The sequence below is a fragment of the Pimephales promelas genome, chromosome 19 (assembly GCF_988280905.1).
Source record: "Pimephales promelas chromosome 19, fPimPro1.hap1.1, whole genome shotgun sequence".
Taxonomy (NCBI): domain Eukaryota; kingdom Metazoa; phylum Chordata; class Actinopteri; order Cypriniformes; family Leuciscidae; genus Pimephales; species Pimephales promelas.
This window is the reverse complement of record NC_142787.1, coordinates 22,489,772-22,506,056: the sequence shown is the minus strand read 5'-3', so window position 1 is coordinate 22,506,056 and position 16,285 is coordinate 22,489,772. Positions and strand designations below refer to the sequence as shown.

At 36.7% G+C, this 16,285-nt stretch overlaps 1 protein-coding gene across 4 annotated transcripts in view; it reads right to left on the bottom strand.

Moving 5' to 3' along the window:
- LOC120490842 (5-hydroxytryptamine receptor 4) overlaps positions 1-16,285 on the bottom strand; it is an 80,576-nt gene that overhangs the window by 2,541 nt on the left and 61,750 nt on the right. For 3 of the 4 annotated variants that reach the window (XM_089123576.1, XM_039688330.2, XM_039688329.2), the window contains 3 exons: positions 16,041-16,241; positions 15,111-15,264; positions 13,030-13,592 (listed from right to left, as the gene is read on the bottom strand). In XM_089123576.1, the coding sequence (XP_088979702.1) occupies positions 13,030-13,592; positions 15,111-15,264; positions 16,041-16,241 (918 nt within the window). Of the gene's footprint in view, positions 1-7,027; positions 9,671-13,029; positions 13,593-15,110; positions 15,265-16,040; positions 16,242-16,285 lie in introns of those variants that run through there. The other variant, XM_039688331.2, reaches the window with a different exon arrangement.

The window sequence follows — 16,285 nt, the reverse complement described above, 5'->3', positions numbered from 1 at the left end:
GAGTATAGAGTGATTGACTTGTGAGTTTCACTCGAGCAAATCTTGGCTGAGATAAGACTGAGGAATTCTCAGCCTGACTGTCACACAAGCCACAACCTCACTAAGTTCCTCATCACTTTCTCATCTCTCCAACCAGCTTTGCTTCCTTCTTAAAATGGGACCTTTGAGATTTGACCTCTCAGCTTATTACACAAGTCTATGCAAACTATGGAGGGATAGTTCACACAAAATGAAAAGGAAAATTCTATTTTTAGGTAGCCTACTCATGTTCCAATGCTAGTTTTTTTTTTTTTTTCATGGAATATAATATCAATAATCTCACACAGGTCATTTTCATACAATAGCAAACACATCAGTCCAGTTCCAATAAGGACAAATATGCACCTTACAGTTTGATAAAAGTGGTCCATACGACTGCTACAATATATTTCAAGTCTTCCAATAAGGAGGCAATAAGAAATTAGCTAAGAAAGGTAAATACATGACATTTAAGTCATTATATACAATATTTTCCTTCTAGGCTGTTACCTTGAGGATTGCTGTGACTGGATCACTGAGTTTTACTTGAACCAAATCAATCCAATTTGTGAATGAGTTTTGAAAAACATGATGTTCAGTTAATAATGACAGACTTTTCATTTTTGGGTGAATTATCTGCTCTTTTATAGACTTTGCCAACAAAAGCACTATATTGTCTGAAAAATGTGAGACTGTATATCTAAAAATACTCACCATTTCATGATCACGTGGTTTGGTACAAGGATCTACAATGCAATAAGCCAAACCATTTGAATAGAGTGGAATTCATTTTTTTTCCTCAGTGATACATTTGCTTTGTAAATGAATTTATTAGAAGTTAATGTGTTTGCTTATGATGCCCAAGACAATGAGATTAACCTTGAATGTCAGGGTGAAATTTGATCAAATTATTCTTATTGAATCAACTGTCAAATTTTAAAAACTTTCACTCATAGAATGCCTTATAACGTTATGCAGCAGAATTGTTGTACACAATGTGTATGTGTTAAAATATGAACATTATTAAGGTCTCCAAATGCATAAAGTTCTGGGAAATTCTCAAGACATACCTTGAATTTTGAAGTTATATTGCTGATGAGAAGTTTTACTATAACCCTTAAATGATTTAGCAGTAGCACTCTGCACTAACTATTAAAGGGTTAGTTCACCCAGAAATGAAAATTCTGTCAAATTCCCTCATGTCGTTCCAAACCAGTAAGACAAATAAAGATATTTTTGATGAATTCCGAGAGCTTTCTAACGAGAATACTATTTTTTGCGCAAAAACCCCAAAGTAATTAGTAATTAATGACAGAATTTTTTGGGTGAACTAACCTTTTAAGGTCCCAAAAGAAGCAATGAACCCTTTAGGTCAACAGACATGTCTTGAAACCTTTTTTTCATGCCGTTCTCATGAGCTGTTCTATAATAAGACTGAGATTGATAAGATCAGTAATCCAGTTCATATGAGTTCCCCCTTTTATGAGCTACATTATACTCCTAATGTCCCATAATTCTCCCCATATGCCAAAACAGACTCCTACAACACAGCAGCCAGGCTTTGAAAACTTTGGTAAAAACTTTTGTATATATCTACAAAAAAAGCGGCCTGTCTTTCTCAAGGCTTTCTCCTTTGACTGATCTCTGTCCTCTTCTTGTTTCTATCCTTAGCTATAAGCTATCGAAAAACCTTTTTTTCTTTCAACATTCCCAGATAAGAAGAGAAAAGAAAGATGAGGGTGGAGAAGATAAAAGACAAGTGGAGAAAAATACACTCTAAAAAATGCTGGGTTGTTTTAACCCAATTTTGGGTCAAATATGGACAAACCCAAAATGTTGGGTTAAAAAATGTAATGTAAAAATTTAACCCAACGGCTGGGTTAGTCCATATTTGACCCAAAGTTGGGTTAAAACAACCCAGCATTTTTTAGAGTGTATACTTGTATTTAGGCGGTTCTCTGGAATTTTCAATTCTGATTGGTCATCTGATATTTCTGCTCTTCTAAGACTTATAGCTCTGCCAGCGGCACTGAGTAGAGTATGCATCTTAGCGTTGCTTAGCAAATTTCAAGGGTGAAATCCAGTCATTCCAAAAGAATTCGCATAACTGGGAGTTTTGCGCGAGGGCGAAATATTCCCACGCCAATACAGCTGATGTTCAAGTTGGTCACACGAATTTGGTTTGAAAGTGACTTCTGTGTGAGCACTGCATCATACCTACACTATTAAAGGAGTAGTTCACTTTTAAAAGAACTTTTGCTGATAATTTACTCACCCCCATGTCATCCAAGATGTCCATGTCTTTCTTTCTTCAGTCGAAAGGAAATTAGGGTTTTTGATGAAAACATTCCAGGATTTTTTTCCATATAATGCACTTTACTAGGCACCAAATGGTTCAAGGTCCAAAAGACAGTTTCAGTGCAAATTGCAAACTGTTCAAAGGGCTTTAAACGATTCCAGACGCTGAATAAGGGTCTTATCAAGCGAAACGATGGCTCATTTAAAAAAAAAAAAAAACAAAGTTTAAGTTTTATAATCCCAAATGGGCACCTTGATCTGTTCTGTGATGCACGTTCGTGACTCTCCTGTTCGAACTCGTTCATCAAAATGAACGAATCTTTTGTTCGTTGAATGAACCGAATGACTCAAAAAAAGATTTATTCATTTTGATGAACGAGTTTGAACTTTTTTTTTTTTTTAAATGAGCGATCGTTTCACTTGATAAGACCCTTATTCATCGTCTGGAATCGTTTAAACCCCTTTGCAGTTTGCACTGAAACTGTCTTTTGGACCTTTAACTGTTTGGTTACCATTAAAGTGCATTATATGGAGAAAAATCCTGTAATGTTTTCATGAAAAACATTAATTTCTTTTCGACTGAAGAAAGAATGACATATCTTGACATGACATGGGGGTGAGTAAATTATCAGCAAAAGTTTTTTTTTTTAAAGTGAACTACTCCTTTAACAATGGTAATTTTCTTGCTCATTTGCTAATGGGACTGCACCTAAATTCAAACCTTACCATTCTCAGCATAACTAATATTTCATGTCCTCCGTTCCTTCTGCATCCTAATCACCCCAGCAGGGTTTATTTTTTGATAATGACCGGCTGACTAACACTGTCCACTGTTATTTGTAGATAGGATATCGATTGGGAATCGTTTATAGGCAAAGTAAATCCAATAAGTAACTGCACAAACCAATTGGTGCCAGAGAAGAGGAACATTCGTTAACATCACTCAACCATCTGCTTTTAAAGTAATTAAGTCTGAATGTAGTAATTAGTCTGTAAATCTGCCTGACATAAATCACACACATTTAACATTTTCCGGTTCTTTCTTCTGCGCTTCCTTATCGGTGTAAGTAATACAATAATAATGAAAAAGTGTGACTTGAAACAAGTTTACTTTCACGGCAAACCACATTGCTCCAACTGTGAACTTTGCTAAAGATAAAACAGGCAGAACGGGTGGTCAAAAAAAAAGAGAGAAAGGTCCAGGGAATGTGTGGTGATATATCTAACAAAACAAACCTTCATTTTGATGTCCAAATCAAACATAACCACATCGAAGTAGTATGATCATTTAAAAAACATCCCAAACATCTGTAACAAATCAAATCATAAGAGAATACGGATTTCATGCTAGAATCTATCAGGCCTTGAGTAATCCGTGCACATTCTGCATGGGAAAGAAATAATACAAAACTAAATATTTTCAATAATGTCATTGAAAATTACAAAAGAGGCCATACTGAAATTCTGCCCGGCCAAATCTGTTGCACATTTACGTTTAAATAATCATCCCTGACAACTTGGATCTATATGTTCACATGGACACCATCGGTACAAACCCTCTGGACTGCCATTGACATTAAAACAAGAAAAAAAATAAATGTCAAAACTATTTTTTCACACGGACTACAACCTCTGGGCCCCTGTGCAAACTGCAATTGAACTTAACAGCACTTTCAAATCTAAATAAACAACATATTAATGCTCACTATTAAGAAATGAGACAAAAAAAAAAGTGAAAATGTCTTGGGGAAAAAAAGTGACAGGGCCAGAAATAGACAATGACTCCCTGTCAACATTTTTTAAAACCATGGCGAAAATGATTTAAAATAGATATGCATGCAAGACCCTATCCATTAGTCTGATGACCAGCTCATAGCCTGACCTGACATTAAACCTGAAACACAAGGATTTGGTGCAGCTGAGAGTGAAAGTGGTGCAGTTTTGACCAAACATGGAAACATCTTTAGCAGTGGATTATAGTGGATATCTTTCTCAAATGCTCAACCTGAACCTCATTTAGACTTCACACGAGAAACGGTAAAAACAAAACGTGTTCAGGTTGCTGCCTATCTACCAGTGATTATCAAAGTATTTTTTTTTACAAAATCGGTTAATTTAACAGTTTTTAAAACAACAATTGAATGAATAAGTGGTGTTTTAAAGCTGGATATCTTTAATAAAGGAATAGTTCCCCCAAAAATGTAAATTCTGTCATCATTTACTCACCCTCTTGTTGTTCCAAACCTGTGTGACTTTCTTGCATGGAAAACAAAAAGGAGATGTTTAGCAGGATGTTCAGACTCTTTTCTATAGAATAAAAAGTTAATGGTGATCAAGGGTTTTCAAGCTAAGTTTTTCATCTAATATTTAGGGCTGGCAAATGATTAATCATGATTAATCGCTTTCAAAATAAAAGTTTGTGTTTACATAATGTGGGTGCACTGTGTATAATTATTTTATATATATAAATACACACACAAGAATGTATATTTAAGAAAAAAAATATTTATATATAAAATATTTATATATATAATATAAATTGTATATAAATCTATATACAGTATATACATGAAAATATTTCTTAAATATATACAAGCATGTGTGTGTATTTATATATATATATATAAAATAATTATACACAGTGCACCCACATATATTATGTAAACACAAACTTTTATTTTGGATGGGATTAATCGTGATTAATCGTTTGACAGCCCTACTAATATATTTTTTTTTAACATTTTAATTACCAAAAATCACTTTTAAAAGTTTTTGTTAAAAATAGCAACACTGATATGGAATAAAGAAAATTTGAAACCTTTGTTAAGACATGGGGAAAAGATTATATTTTTGACTGTCTAACAGTTTAGAGATCCTCAATGCTGAAGTCAATCCAAGATTACAGCAATATTCCAGCACATTTTATGATTTGTTATATATAGTCAATTAGTTTAAAACTGCAAGCTAATCAGTAATAATAACAAATAAATGCCCTCTTTTAAACATGGCACAGAGGTTTGCCCACCATTATTTATATAGGTTGCTAAAACTGCCACTTCTGGGATCAATCTGAAATAAAAACTGCTCCGGCAAGCAGGAAAAGCTTGTAAAGTACATTGTAAAATCAATCAGAAACATTAACCCATTGCTCCTGTAAACCCACTCCAAGTGTCTGAGATCTTAATGGCAGAAATTAAGTTATTCAATATTTAAGGCCTTTTCTGCGGTGTCAAACTCATCACATGGCAGGCTTAGCTTAAAAACGGCAGGGGGTGGATGCGTTTTAAAAAATTTGTTGAGACAGGTCTGTCCATCTCTGAATAAAAGCGATGTCGGTGTCCAGGGCCACATCAAATTTAATTTCTCTCTTTTGAGCCATTAACCAGACCAAAATCTAATGGGACATTTTATAGGTATGGCAATAACAACAATGTCCTTAATCTAAGATAGGACCATAAAACATATGACCACCTTCATCTCAGCGTCTATTAAAAGAAATATCAGCAAGAGAACGCTCATTCCTGAATTACACTCCTGCAATAAAAAAATGATCTCATATGTTTTGGTTTTATTTCTTGGCTTTGTGTTTCACAGCTGTTTTGATATGATTTGATCTTGGCTGAATAATCTGCGTTCAGAGTTTGAGGTTTACCTTCAAACTTAGTTAACATGTACATATCTTTCTGAAAAAGTTTTGGAAACAGTCCTGCATTATTATTTCTTGGTAACTCACAAGCTTTTGTGGCACCTGGTTCTGACTGAGCCAAAGGTCCAAAGTTCCCATCACATACGTGAAGTTTTTTCAGTCCGGCTGCTACTGAGCGGATTCAGAAAGCGGATTCAACTCAAAGCCCTCCGCATGAGTAGAGAGAGGACTTAAACCGCATGGCTATAGAGCTAAGCTGCCCAAATGTTCCATGTTTGGGAGAACGTCAAATTCCAGACATACCTCCGAAACGTTTGAGGAAAAAATGTGTAGAATATGGAAAATATGAAAGGCTGTGATTGACAGTTAAGGTTGGCTGGATGGTCTCTATGGAAACAGAAGCAGAGAGATGTGTGTTTTCTGACACCTTTTCTGCATCGCCAATCATCAGTCTGATAATGAACAAAGTGGGAAAAATGCAGCATGAAAATACTTCATGCGGGCATCAAGGCTGTAGCTTTCAGACAAAAACCTCACTTCTCTTCTCGACCATATTTGCTCATGTTGCACAAGGACAAATTCTGTAGCAGCCCCTCACAAAAGAGACCATGGTGTAACTCTAAATCCTTATAGTACACGAAACACTGGAATAAGCAGGGATGTTAAAGCAATGGGCTATATGCACGCATAAGTTCCGCATTTGACATAAGGATGCTCGTCCATTTCCGGTTGTGTAGATTAAAGCGGAGGAAAACCGGAGAAAACGGGATTATGGCAGAGTCTTCAAAATTTACTGTCCTCCCGTCTTTGAAACGAAACGTACATACGTTTAGATGTAATTTTATATATAGTTATGTTTATTTAATATAATTTTAAAAAGAAGCATAAACACAACGAGGGGTGTCTGTTTTATCTGTTTTTGTGACTAACGTTTCTTTAGTATAACCATGGAGTATAAAATTCAATATAAATTCTCGCTATTGCATTGGACTCTATGATCGGCGGAAGTTATCGAGCATCCTTACACCTTCACCGGAAATAACGCCGTGCATAGAGCCCATTAAGCAAGCCCAATGTTTACTATTAATTTGAATATAATAATACATTTCTACATTTCAGAGGGGATCAGTCTGAGAACCAATGATGATTTTTTACAAATGCTGCCTGGAAATAAGGAATGAACTATTTTAGGTGAAAAGCACAACATTTTTCAACATATTTAAATCCAACAAAGTTGAACAAAATGTACTAGCTAAATATACTAGGCCATATTCAAAACAAACCTCCTCGTTAGTGGTGTGTTTTGCTGCCCTTATTAATCTTAAAACATAATATTTAGATGCATCCTTAATCTAGCAAACTTGTTATCATGTGACAAAAACATGTGACTTTCTACATGGCAGATAAAATAAAAATAAAAAGTCAATGTAAAATCATAATCTCCAAAATAGGATTCATGGCCTCCTCACATATCGCGTCTTTTGCATGCTGAAGTTCGTTATTTCAAATGTAGGCACGCGTTATACGCGCTCATAATGGAAGCGACGTGCTAATTTTTTCCAAGCGTGTCCACTCAGGGCCGGCCCGTGGCATAGGCAAATGCTAGAACAAATGCTAAATGCCGAATTTTCATGACACATTTAAATTAGCATCATAGCCTACATCGTGACGCTTCCATAACGCGTTGTTCATCTAGAAATGCAACCGCTGTTTCTCTGGCAGTTTCAAAGGCTCATAATAATGTGTCTTGGCTTGATACACAGTCTAATGGTCTAACTCTAACGAAATCCAAATTTTAAGCATATTTTATTGAAGCAATATTATGAGCCATAGCCTTACACTTCCAGTTTGAGACAATGCACAGATGAATGACTCTGAGCAAAGTTATTTCAGGGCAAGACCCTGATTGTAAAGCCAAACGTGATTGGTTGTAGCGGGAACGTGCTACGATTGGTCAGCTCAATGTGCCCGTTATCTGATTGGCTTGAAGAAACGGTGGGTGGAGTCCACTTATTTGTGGATATGTCTGCACGTCACGCTAAGTGTTTCAAATTCCACAAATGCGTGAGGGGATTTACAAATGCACAATAAGCAATCCACAAATGTGTGCAGTGATTTATAAATGCAGAGAAAGCGACTCACAAATAAATGCCAGGCAGAGTTGTGTTTGTGACATAAAACACATCTGTGTGTGTGTATATATATATATATATATATATATTGCATATATCATTATATTTATTTGTGAGTTGTATATATTTTTGTGAAACTCTTTACATTTATTTGTGGATGTTAATCTATTTATTTGTGAATTTGATAAATTTTAGTGAGTCTCTTTACATTTGTTTGTGAATCTCAATCTATTTATTTGGAATAATGCAACAAATCTACCCCCATAGAAGATGGATACTGGAGACGGGAACAAGGTAGATTCAGATTCAGAAGGTAGATCAGGAGAGTTGAGTAGATCAGGTGAGTGTCTATGTGTAGACGAGACCAGACATCACTGGTGAGGAGATTGACAGCTGATATAGTGATGATGAGTGATAACAAGGGTAACGGTTTGCAGGCACATGTGATTGAGGAGTGTGTGCAGGTGGTAAGCATGAAGGATACTGGGAAGTGCAGTGCTGAGGGTGACTGAGCTGGTGACTGTGACTGCGCTTTCCCCTTCCGGATAGCGCGCCTTCGCTCAAAATGGATTCCATCCATGGTGGTAGGATGGGCGTCCTGGAGCGGTGTCAAGTGATAGGGATACCTCTAGGATGGCACCAGCAACCCAGTTTGGCGCTGACAGCTTAGGAAGCCATGGAGGTGCAGGTGGCTCCAGGGCCCATGGCGGTGCAATTAGTTCTGGAAGCCATGGCGGATCGGCCTTCATGACTTTGCCAAGGAAGTCAGGCTGGGCCACTACGCCCGGGGACAAAAAAAAAAATCTTACGAAGAGCTATAGGTTCATGGGCTGGCGAGGATTCTGGAGCAGGCTTTGGGCTGAGCTTGGGGACTGAAACGAGCTCATGAATTTCTCTCATGGGAACAGACTGATGCCTGAATGCATCTGATGCCACATCTTTCCTGAAGTGGACAAGGGTGACTGTGGCTGAGTGGTGGTTGTCTCTTCATCAACCTCACCAAATGTAAGGGAAAAGAAACACTCACCCACAGCGGCCTTAAGAGTGTCATCATTCCAGGTTACCTGATGAATAAACTCGAGGAACTCCTCTACATAGTCTTTGATTGGGGGGCCATCTTGGAAATGGGAGATCAGCCGATCAGCGGGGTAAATAAGATCGAAGAGAATGTTCATATTGTTCTCAGTATAAAGTGGTCTGGTCTTCTGTCACAGATACAGAAGAAGACAACACAGGTAGGTAGGAGAATGCAGAGGTTTATTTGCAGGAACAGGAAGCGCGAGTAAGAGAGTGACAATGGTTAGTATAACTGCAGTCAGATAGTTTGTAAACTTAGCTGGATGAGTGATGGTACTCTTGAGGTCTTTACAGATGACTGAACGGGTAGCAGATGAGGAGGATGAGAGTCGTTGCAGACTGAAGACAGGTGACAGGTATTGGCGACTGGAATGTGATGGTGAACACAGGTGAGTGGATCAGCTGAGTAGATCAGATGAGTGTCTATAGGTGTGTTCAACATCATCTGCGGCTGGATGTAACCTATTGGCTGGAGTTGCCCTTTGCAGACGGGGAGGAGCTGAAAATGGAGACGTGAAGTCAGACACTTTTTGCTTCCCGTAGTGACGCTGAAGTGAAATAAAATGCAGTATTTGTCAAATACACAGATGTTTCAGAGAAATTTCCATTTAAAACTTTATGTAGGCCAATTGTTTAATACTGCGTCTGTTTGTACAAAGGTTTTTTTTATTTTTTTTTTAAAACGTTTTTTTATCAGTTTTATTTTGATAAACATGACACAGTGGGCCCTATCTTGCACCTGGCGCAAATGACTTTGTACACTAACGCATATATCATTCCTATTTTGCACCCGCGCAAAGCGTGGCAAGAAACATAATATAATGTTTAACCGACGCTGATTTGGGTGGGTTTCTGCCCCCATACAACGTCACTTCTCTGTCTTTCACTGCCCTGACAAGAACGTCGCCAGCAGGGGGATATGTGGGAATTAAGTTAAACTGAAACAAGGAATGTATTGTGTGAAATGTATGATGAAAATTGGCTAGCAATTTCACCAAGAAAATACCAAGAAATAGGTTGCAGCAGTTTGTCTTTTGACTACACTTGCAAAATCCACGATGGGACTGAGCTTGAATAGCTTTAGCGTCAGCAACCTTTTATAATAAAAAATTTCTGTCGATCAAAGGGAGATGCAGTCTTTCGAATCAACAGACCCTCCAATCATCACGCAGAAGCCCGGAGTCCAGGCCAGCCCACTCCTCCATTCAGCCCCAAAGACACTGTGCGTCAGTGGGCAGGACATAATCACACCATTTATCAAATGACCGTCTAGTTTTGAAGCACTAAAAAAATGATCACAGCAGCCCAATTTGAAGTCAAAGGATGCTACGCTTCAACAGGGAAATTGACCATGACATTATGGGAATGTATGTGAAGGAAATCGAGTCAGACCACCTGCTATATGTAGCTGATTCTCAACAAACTCGTCTTCGAGATGAACGTGGTCTAACGCATTTTTAGTCAATAAAATGTTAACACAGTACATATTTGACCATTATTTTTTTGACATCATAGGGGAAGCAGAGCTTCCCTTGCAGTCTGAAAGAAATCCCCACTGGTGTGCAGGTGGTGGTGAGCATAAAGGATCCTGGGAAGTGTAGTGCTGAGGGTGACTGAGCTAGGGACTGTGACATTGGGCAGGCTTTGCACCACACTAAAATAATAATAAAAGAGACTACTCATGCAAACTAAACATCACTATTTGTCAATAGAGCCACTTAAAAGTAATAAAATGGTGAATAAATCCTCAAAACATTATTGTAACAAAGCAAATCATAAGGATCCACCCATTATATTGGTGCATAAAACAAAGTATTTTGCTAGGACGAGACGGCAAACCACTGAGTGTAGACATTCAGAGTACTGGCCTTAAAAAAATCAAAAAGGTCAAAACAACAATGAAGTAATTAATTTGCCTGGTGTGAAAAACACACACAAATAATAGAAACGCACAAATAAAAGATGGGAAAATAAATAGCGGTGTATTTAAAATGCCTGTGTTGTTTTACGCAGATCATAAAATTTCAGAACGATGAATATTCCACGGTCACAACCATGTGCTTTTGTTTTAATCAAGAGCCGCAATGATGTCATCTATACCTATGCAAAACAAGTCTGTGGGTAATTGCCTTTGTAATGGAGAGCCCGTTTAAAATAGTCTGAAACCATGAGGAGAAAAACAATTGGAAACATGGAAAGACTTGTAGCTGAATATTCTACCAGCTCTTGTGGCTAAACGCAGCTTTTCACTTTCAAAGTTACTGAGCGTGTTCTAGCCGATTATGTCATTTTTAAGTGTCTTGTAAAAAGCTGTATGGAATTAGCATGTTTCTAAATGGGTTTTATAAAAATCATTTTCATGATAATGCACACAGCCTAAGATTACAATAACATTTTCATCAACAGATTATCATTCCTAACATTTTTTGCAGGCCAAGGACTTGATAAACATATTGTAAAGAATTGAGAGTTGCATTTTATGATTTACGCAATGATACTTGCATTGCAAAATCATTAAAGTTATCATTGTTGATGAGAAATATTGGCACATAACATTTTAATTGAAATTAATACATTGTGGTGGGGATGGGGGGGGGGGTGATGAAAAATTTTAGCTGAACTTTGGCTCAACTTATGACTTAATATTATATTTTTGTTTATCGCACATAGTCTTTTAGCAAAATGATGAAAACTTCTGAAAAATGTAATTAGTAAAATATAATTATCAATTAGCTATGGACACCCCATCAAAGCCCCATTTTAACATATATATATATATATATATAATATATATATATATATAAATGATTATTAAAAAACAAAAAGTGATCAAAAGTGACCGTAAAGATATTACACTGTTACAAAAACATTCTATTTCAAATAAAGGCTGTTCTCTTTTCCTTTCTCTTCATCAAAGTATCCTGAAATAAATTGCCACAGTTTCCATAAAAATACCAAGCAGCACAACTATTGTCAACATTGATAATAATATTAAAAGTTTTTGAGCAGCAAATCAGCATATTAGAATGATTTATAAAGGATCATGTGACACTAAAGACTGGGGTAATGATGCTGAAAATTCAGCATTGCCAAAAATATATTATACAGTATATAATATATTGAAATAGAAAATTGTTCATTTAAAGTGTAATAATACTTCACAATATTATTGTTTTACTGTATTAGGTGAGTTTAAAAAATAACATTTTACAGAACCCAAAATTTAAATGTTGTATAGGCCTACTGTATGTGTAAATATACACACACCTTTACTTTTCATGGCCTTTAGCAAACAACTAAGGGTATGTTTACATGACAACAATGTACTAAAAATGGAAATGTTTTTCCTTTGCGTTTTCCGTCGTCAAAACGATCCCGTTCACACAGATCTGCGAAAACTATTAGAAACGCTGTATTCTGCTGTCAGGACAGTAGTTGGCAATGTGACTTTGTAATGAAACACCACACTCCTATAATAGACTGAACCACTGATCTATATAGAATGACATTGATCAGTGGACTGAACATGTAATAGGCATGTCACTGATAGGCATTTCACTGATTGTCACATGTCACAATAGGCATTTCACTGATTCATGCACTTTGAAATAAACGTTTTCAAAATTTTGCGTTTTTAGGCCTCTAAAACGAAAATGAACGGCAAAAATGCATCAAAAGTTTTCGTTTTTTAGTTAAAACGGTGTCGTGTAAACGATTAAACTAAATTTAAAAAGAATATGGCCTTAATGATGCATGGGTGCCCAGAAATCTCACTTAACCAACATTCTTACATTCATCTCTTTTCTCCCCAGAACTCAATTGTGAAAGCTCATAGTGTTCAAGAGGGACTAACTGTACCTGAGAGAAATGGAGGTTCCTTTGACAGACTCTGAGTGTTGTCTGCTGGGACTAAAGCCCCCCTGCCGGGCATAGCGCTTATCCCCACAGCACAGGATCCTAATGAAGGCTCTCCGAAAAGCCCGGTTCAGAAAAGCATACAGGAACGGATTCAAGCCCGAGTTGATGTAACCCAACCAGAGCCAAGCGGTCCACATCTGCCAGGGCACGCTGTAATTTATGAAGGGATCCACCACGTTGGTAATGAAGAAGGGCGCCCAGCACAGGCAGAAGCAGCCCATAATGACAGCGAGCGTCTTGGCCGCCTTGGTTTCATTCTTAATGCGACTGGAGCCTGATTGTTCGTGGTTATGATAAGTCGACGAAGGGGCCGAGCCGGCCCGATGCAGAGATCCGATTCGCCGGGCATGACCGATAGCGGTGATGTAGATTCGCTGATAGGCGAGACCCATCAGCATCAGAGGCACATAGAAGGCCACGGCTGAACACACCAGGGCATAGGGTCGGTTCACCATGAACACACAAGTTGAATTGCGGGAAGAGTTTAATTTTCTTTGTTCGATCTGGGAAATTGAAATGAAAAAACAATTAAGTATGCATCGATATTGAAACATTATTTTCAAGTTATTATGGTCAATGACATACAATCACAATTACATAATAACTTGTCTCTAAACTCTAAAGATTAAAATCAATAATTTCAAATGAATTTAAGCATCACGACATTATAATTGGAAAATGGATATTCACATAGATACGGTGATTTGCTAAAGATTACATAAAGGTTTTTTAAAGACTATAACCTTATATGGGAGTGTTAGATACTGTAAAATGTCATTTACATCATGCATATAGTAGAAATACGCAGGCACAATTGAATATCCAGTAGCAACCAGTGCATACAATATACAATGAATGATTAAATATCTAATATCGGCTCACAACCGATACTGATTCATTTTGTAGTCTTGACCTTTTCAACTACATCCAACAAATAAAATTATATAAAAAAATGATATACAGTCAATGTACACATACACAACCAAAAGCTCAGTAAGATTGTTAAATGTTTTTGAAAGAAGTCTCTTATGCTCCCCAAGGTTGCATTTTTTTTTAATCAAAAATAAAACGGTAATATTGTGAAATTTTACAATTAAAAATAACTGTTTTATATTTTAATTTGTTCCTGTGATGGCAAAGCTGAATTTTCAGAAACTATTGCTCCAGTCTTCAGTGTCACATGATCCTTCATAAGCAGTGTATTACTAAGGATTTAATTACTGTAATTTATTACTTTCCCATTTTCTGTAATTTAGTTACTTCTGATGTTATTGCATTACATACTGTATAGAACAGTTCTTAATAAAACAGTAGTGGATTAAACATAAAAATGTAATCTAATTTTTAAATGTGTGTTTTTGATCTAACCTTCTCCCTTTAAATACTTTGGTCAGTTCAATAATAAATTATGCAATTTTATAAACTGACTGAAGTTGATCTGGAGTAATTAGTGATACAATGCAATGCATTTTAGAGAGATTGATTACAGTAGTCTAATTACACTATATAATATGTAATTAATTACTTTATTAGAGTAACTTACCTAAAACTGTTCAAAAGCATTTATTTGAAATATGTTTTTAATCAATGTAAAAGTCTTCACTTTCACATAAACTAATTGATTTTTTTTTTCAACAACAAAAACATTACTGAATACTGAGTTGTTTAATTAATTGTGGTTATTTCTATTTTTAATTATTAGTTTAATTACCAAAAATATAATAGGAAATTGTCCTTTTTACAAAAACGCAACATTCCTTAAAATGGACACGCCTAATAGTGACATCATTTGGACTCCTTTCTACAGAATAGCTAAAGTAAATTAACAATCAAAAAAAATGGAATGAGATAATTACACACTTTGTGCAAAATATTTATTTTGGAAAGTACCATTTCTTTAAAAAACTACAACAAAAGTTTTATTCTCAAACCTAGAGTGATCTAGTGGAGAGTATTTACTTAAAGTTTATAATGCATCAGCAGCTTAACAAAAAGAACGAACCAAACTACTCCTCACTTACAAAGCTCTCGATTCCAATAGTATTCCAGCTTTGCATGATGGGAAGGAAAGAGATGAAAAAGGAGATGACCCAGCACCCAACCAGCATCAGTGAGACTCTTATAGGTGTCATCTTGTTATTGTAGACCAGAGGCTGACAGCAAATCGCATAATACCTGCCCAAGACAAAAAATGCAAATATCTGAAGAATGATTCAATGGAAGCTGTCAGTACGCTCTCTTTCGTACACACTGCGTCCCTACATACTGTACTTTGATATACCCTGATGATACCGCTGATCTTTCCTTGAACTAGAAAATATGCACTTACTAGAGACCGCAGAGGCAAAGACATCATGAGTCATAGGAATCATACACGGATGGAGAAAGAACTTGGTGACACAGTGAGAGCAACAAAATTTGTTGCTCGGGGGAAAGAGAGAGATAGATAGAGAGAGGCTTTGAGAGACTAAGAATGAGTCATGCTACTGCCATATGAACAAGGTGCGCTGCATAAATCACAGCTGCTCTCTTTCGTATTAAGAGTGCTGCTACAGTTTTCCCAATGAGTGAACATGAGAAAATTAGCATACGGTATGTAACTGCAAATTACACATAATTAGCTGACACGCTGACAAGCCCCTTGGAGTTAGTGTGAGGACATAAATTATGTGTTTCTTTTTTGAGCATACGATTTTGAATGTACAGTTTACGCAAAGACACATAATAATTAGAAACTGGACAGTAATATACAGTATATGTATACTGTATCAAAATACAAATGTTTTTAAAGAGAAAAAAATGTGATCAAGTCTAGCAATGAAAATTGCCATCCCAAAACTGTCTAAATATAGGCTTCTCTTTTCAATATTGCCATGGCAACACAAGCAGTTATTTGTGTAGGACATTAGCATTTATTTTGTTACTATATTAGCTTCATGAGCAGCACTTACCTGTCTAGTGCAATGCAGCACAGATGCAGAATAGATACAGTGGTCAGCTGCACGTCCAGTGAGGTACGGACCAAGCAGAACGTGTCTCCGTAACTCCACTGACCCGTGGTCAACTCTATGGCTGCCAGGGGCATCACAACAAGGGCAACTAGAAGGTCTACAAAGGCCAGGGATACAACGAAGAAGTTGGTCTTCTTCTTCCTATGTTTAGAACAGTAGATACACACACACACACACACACACAC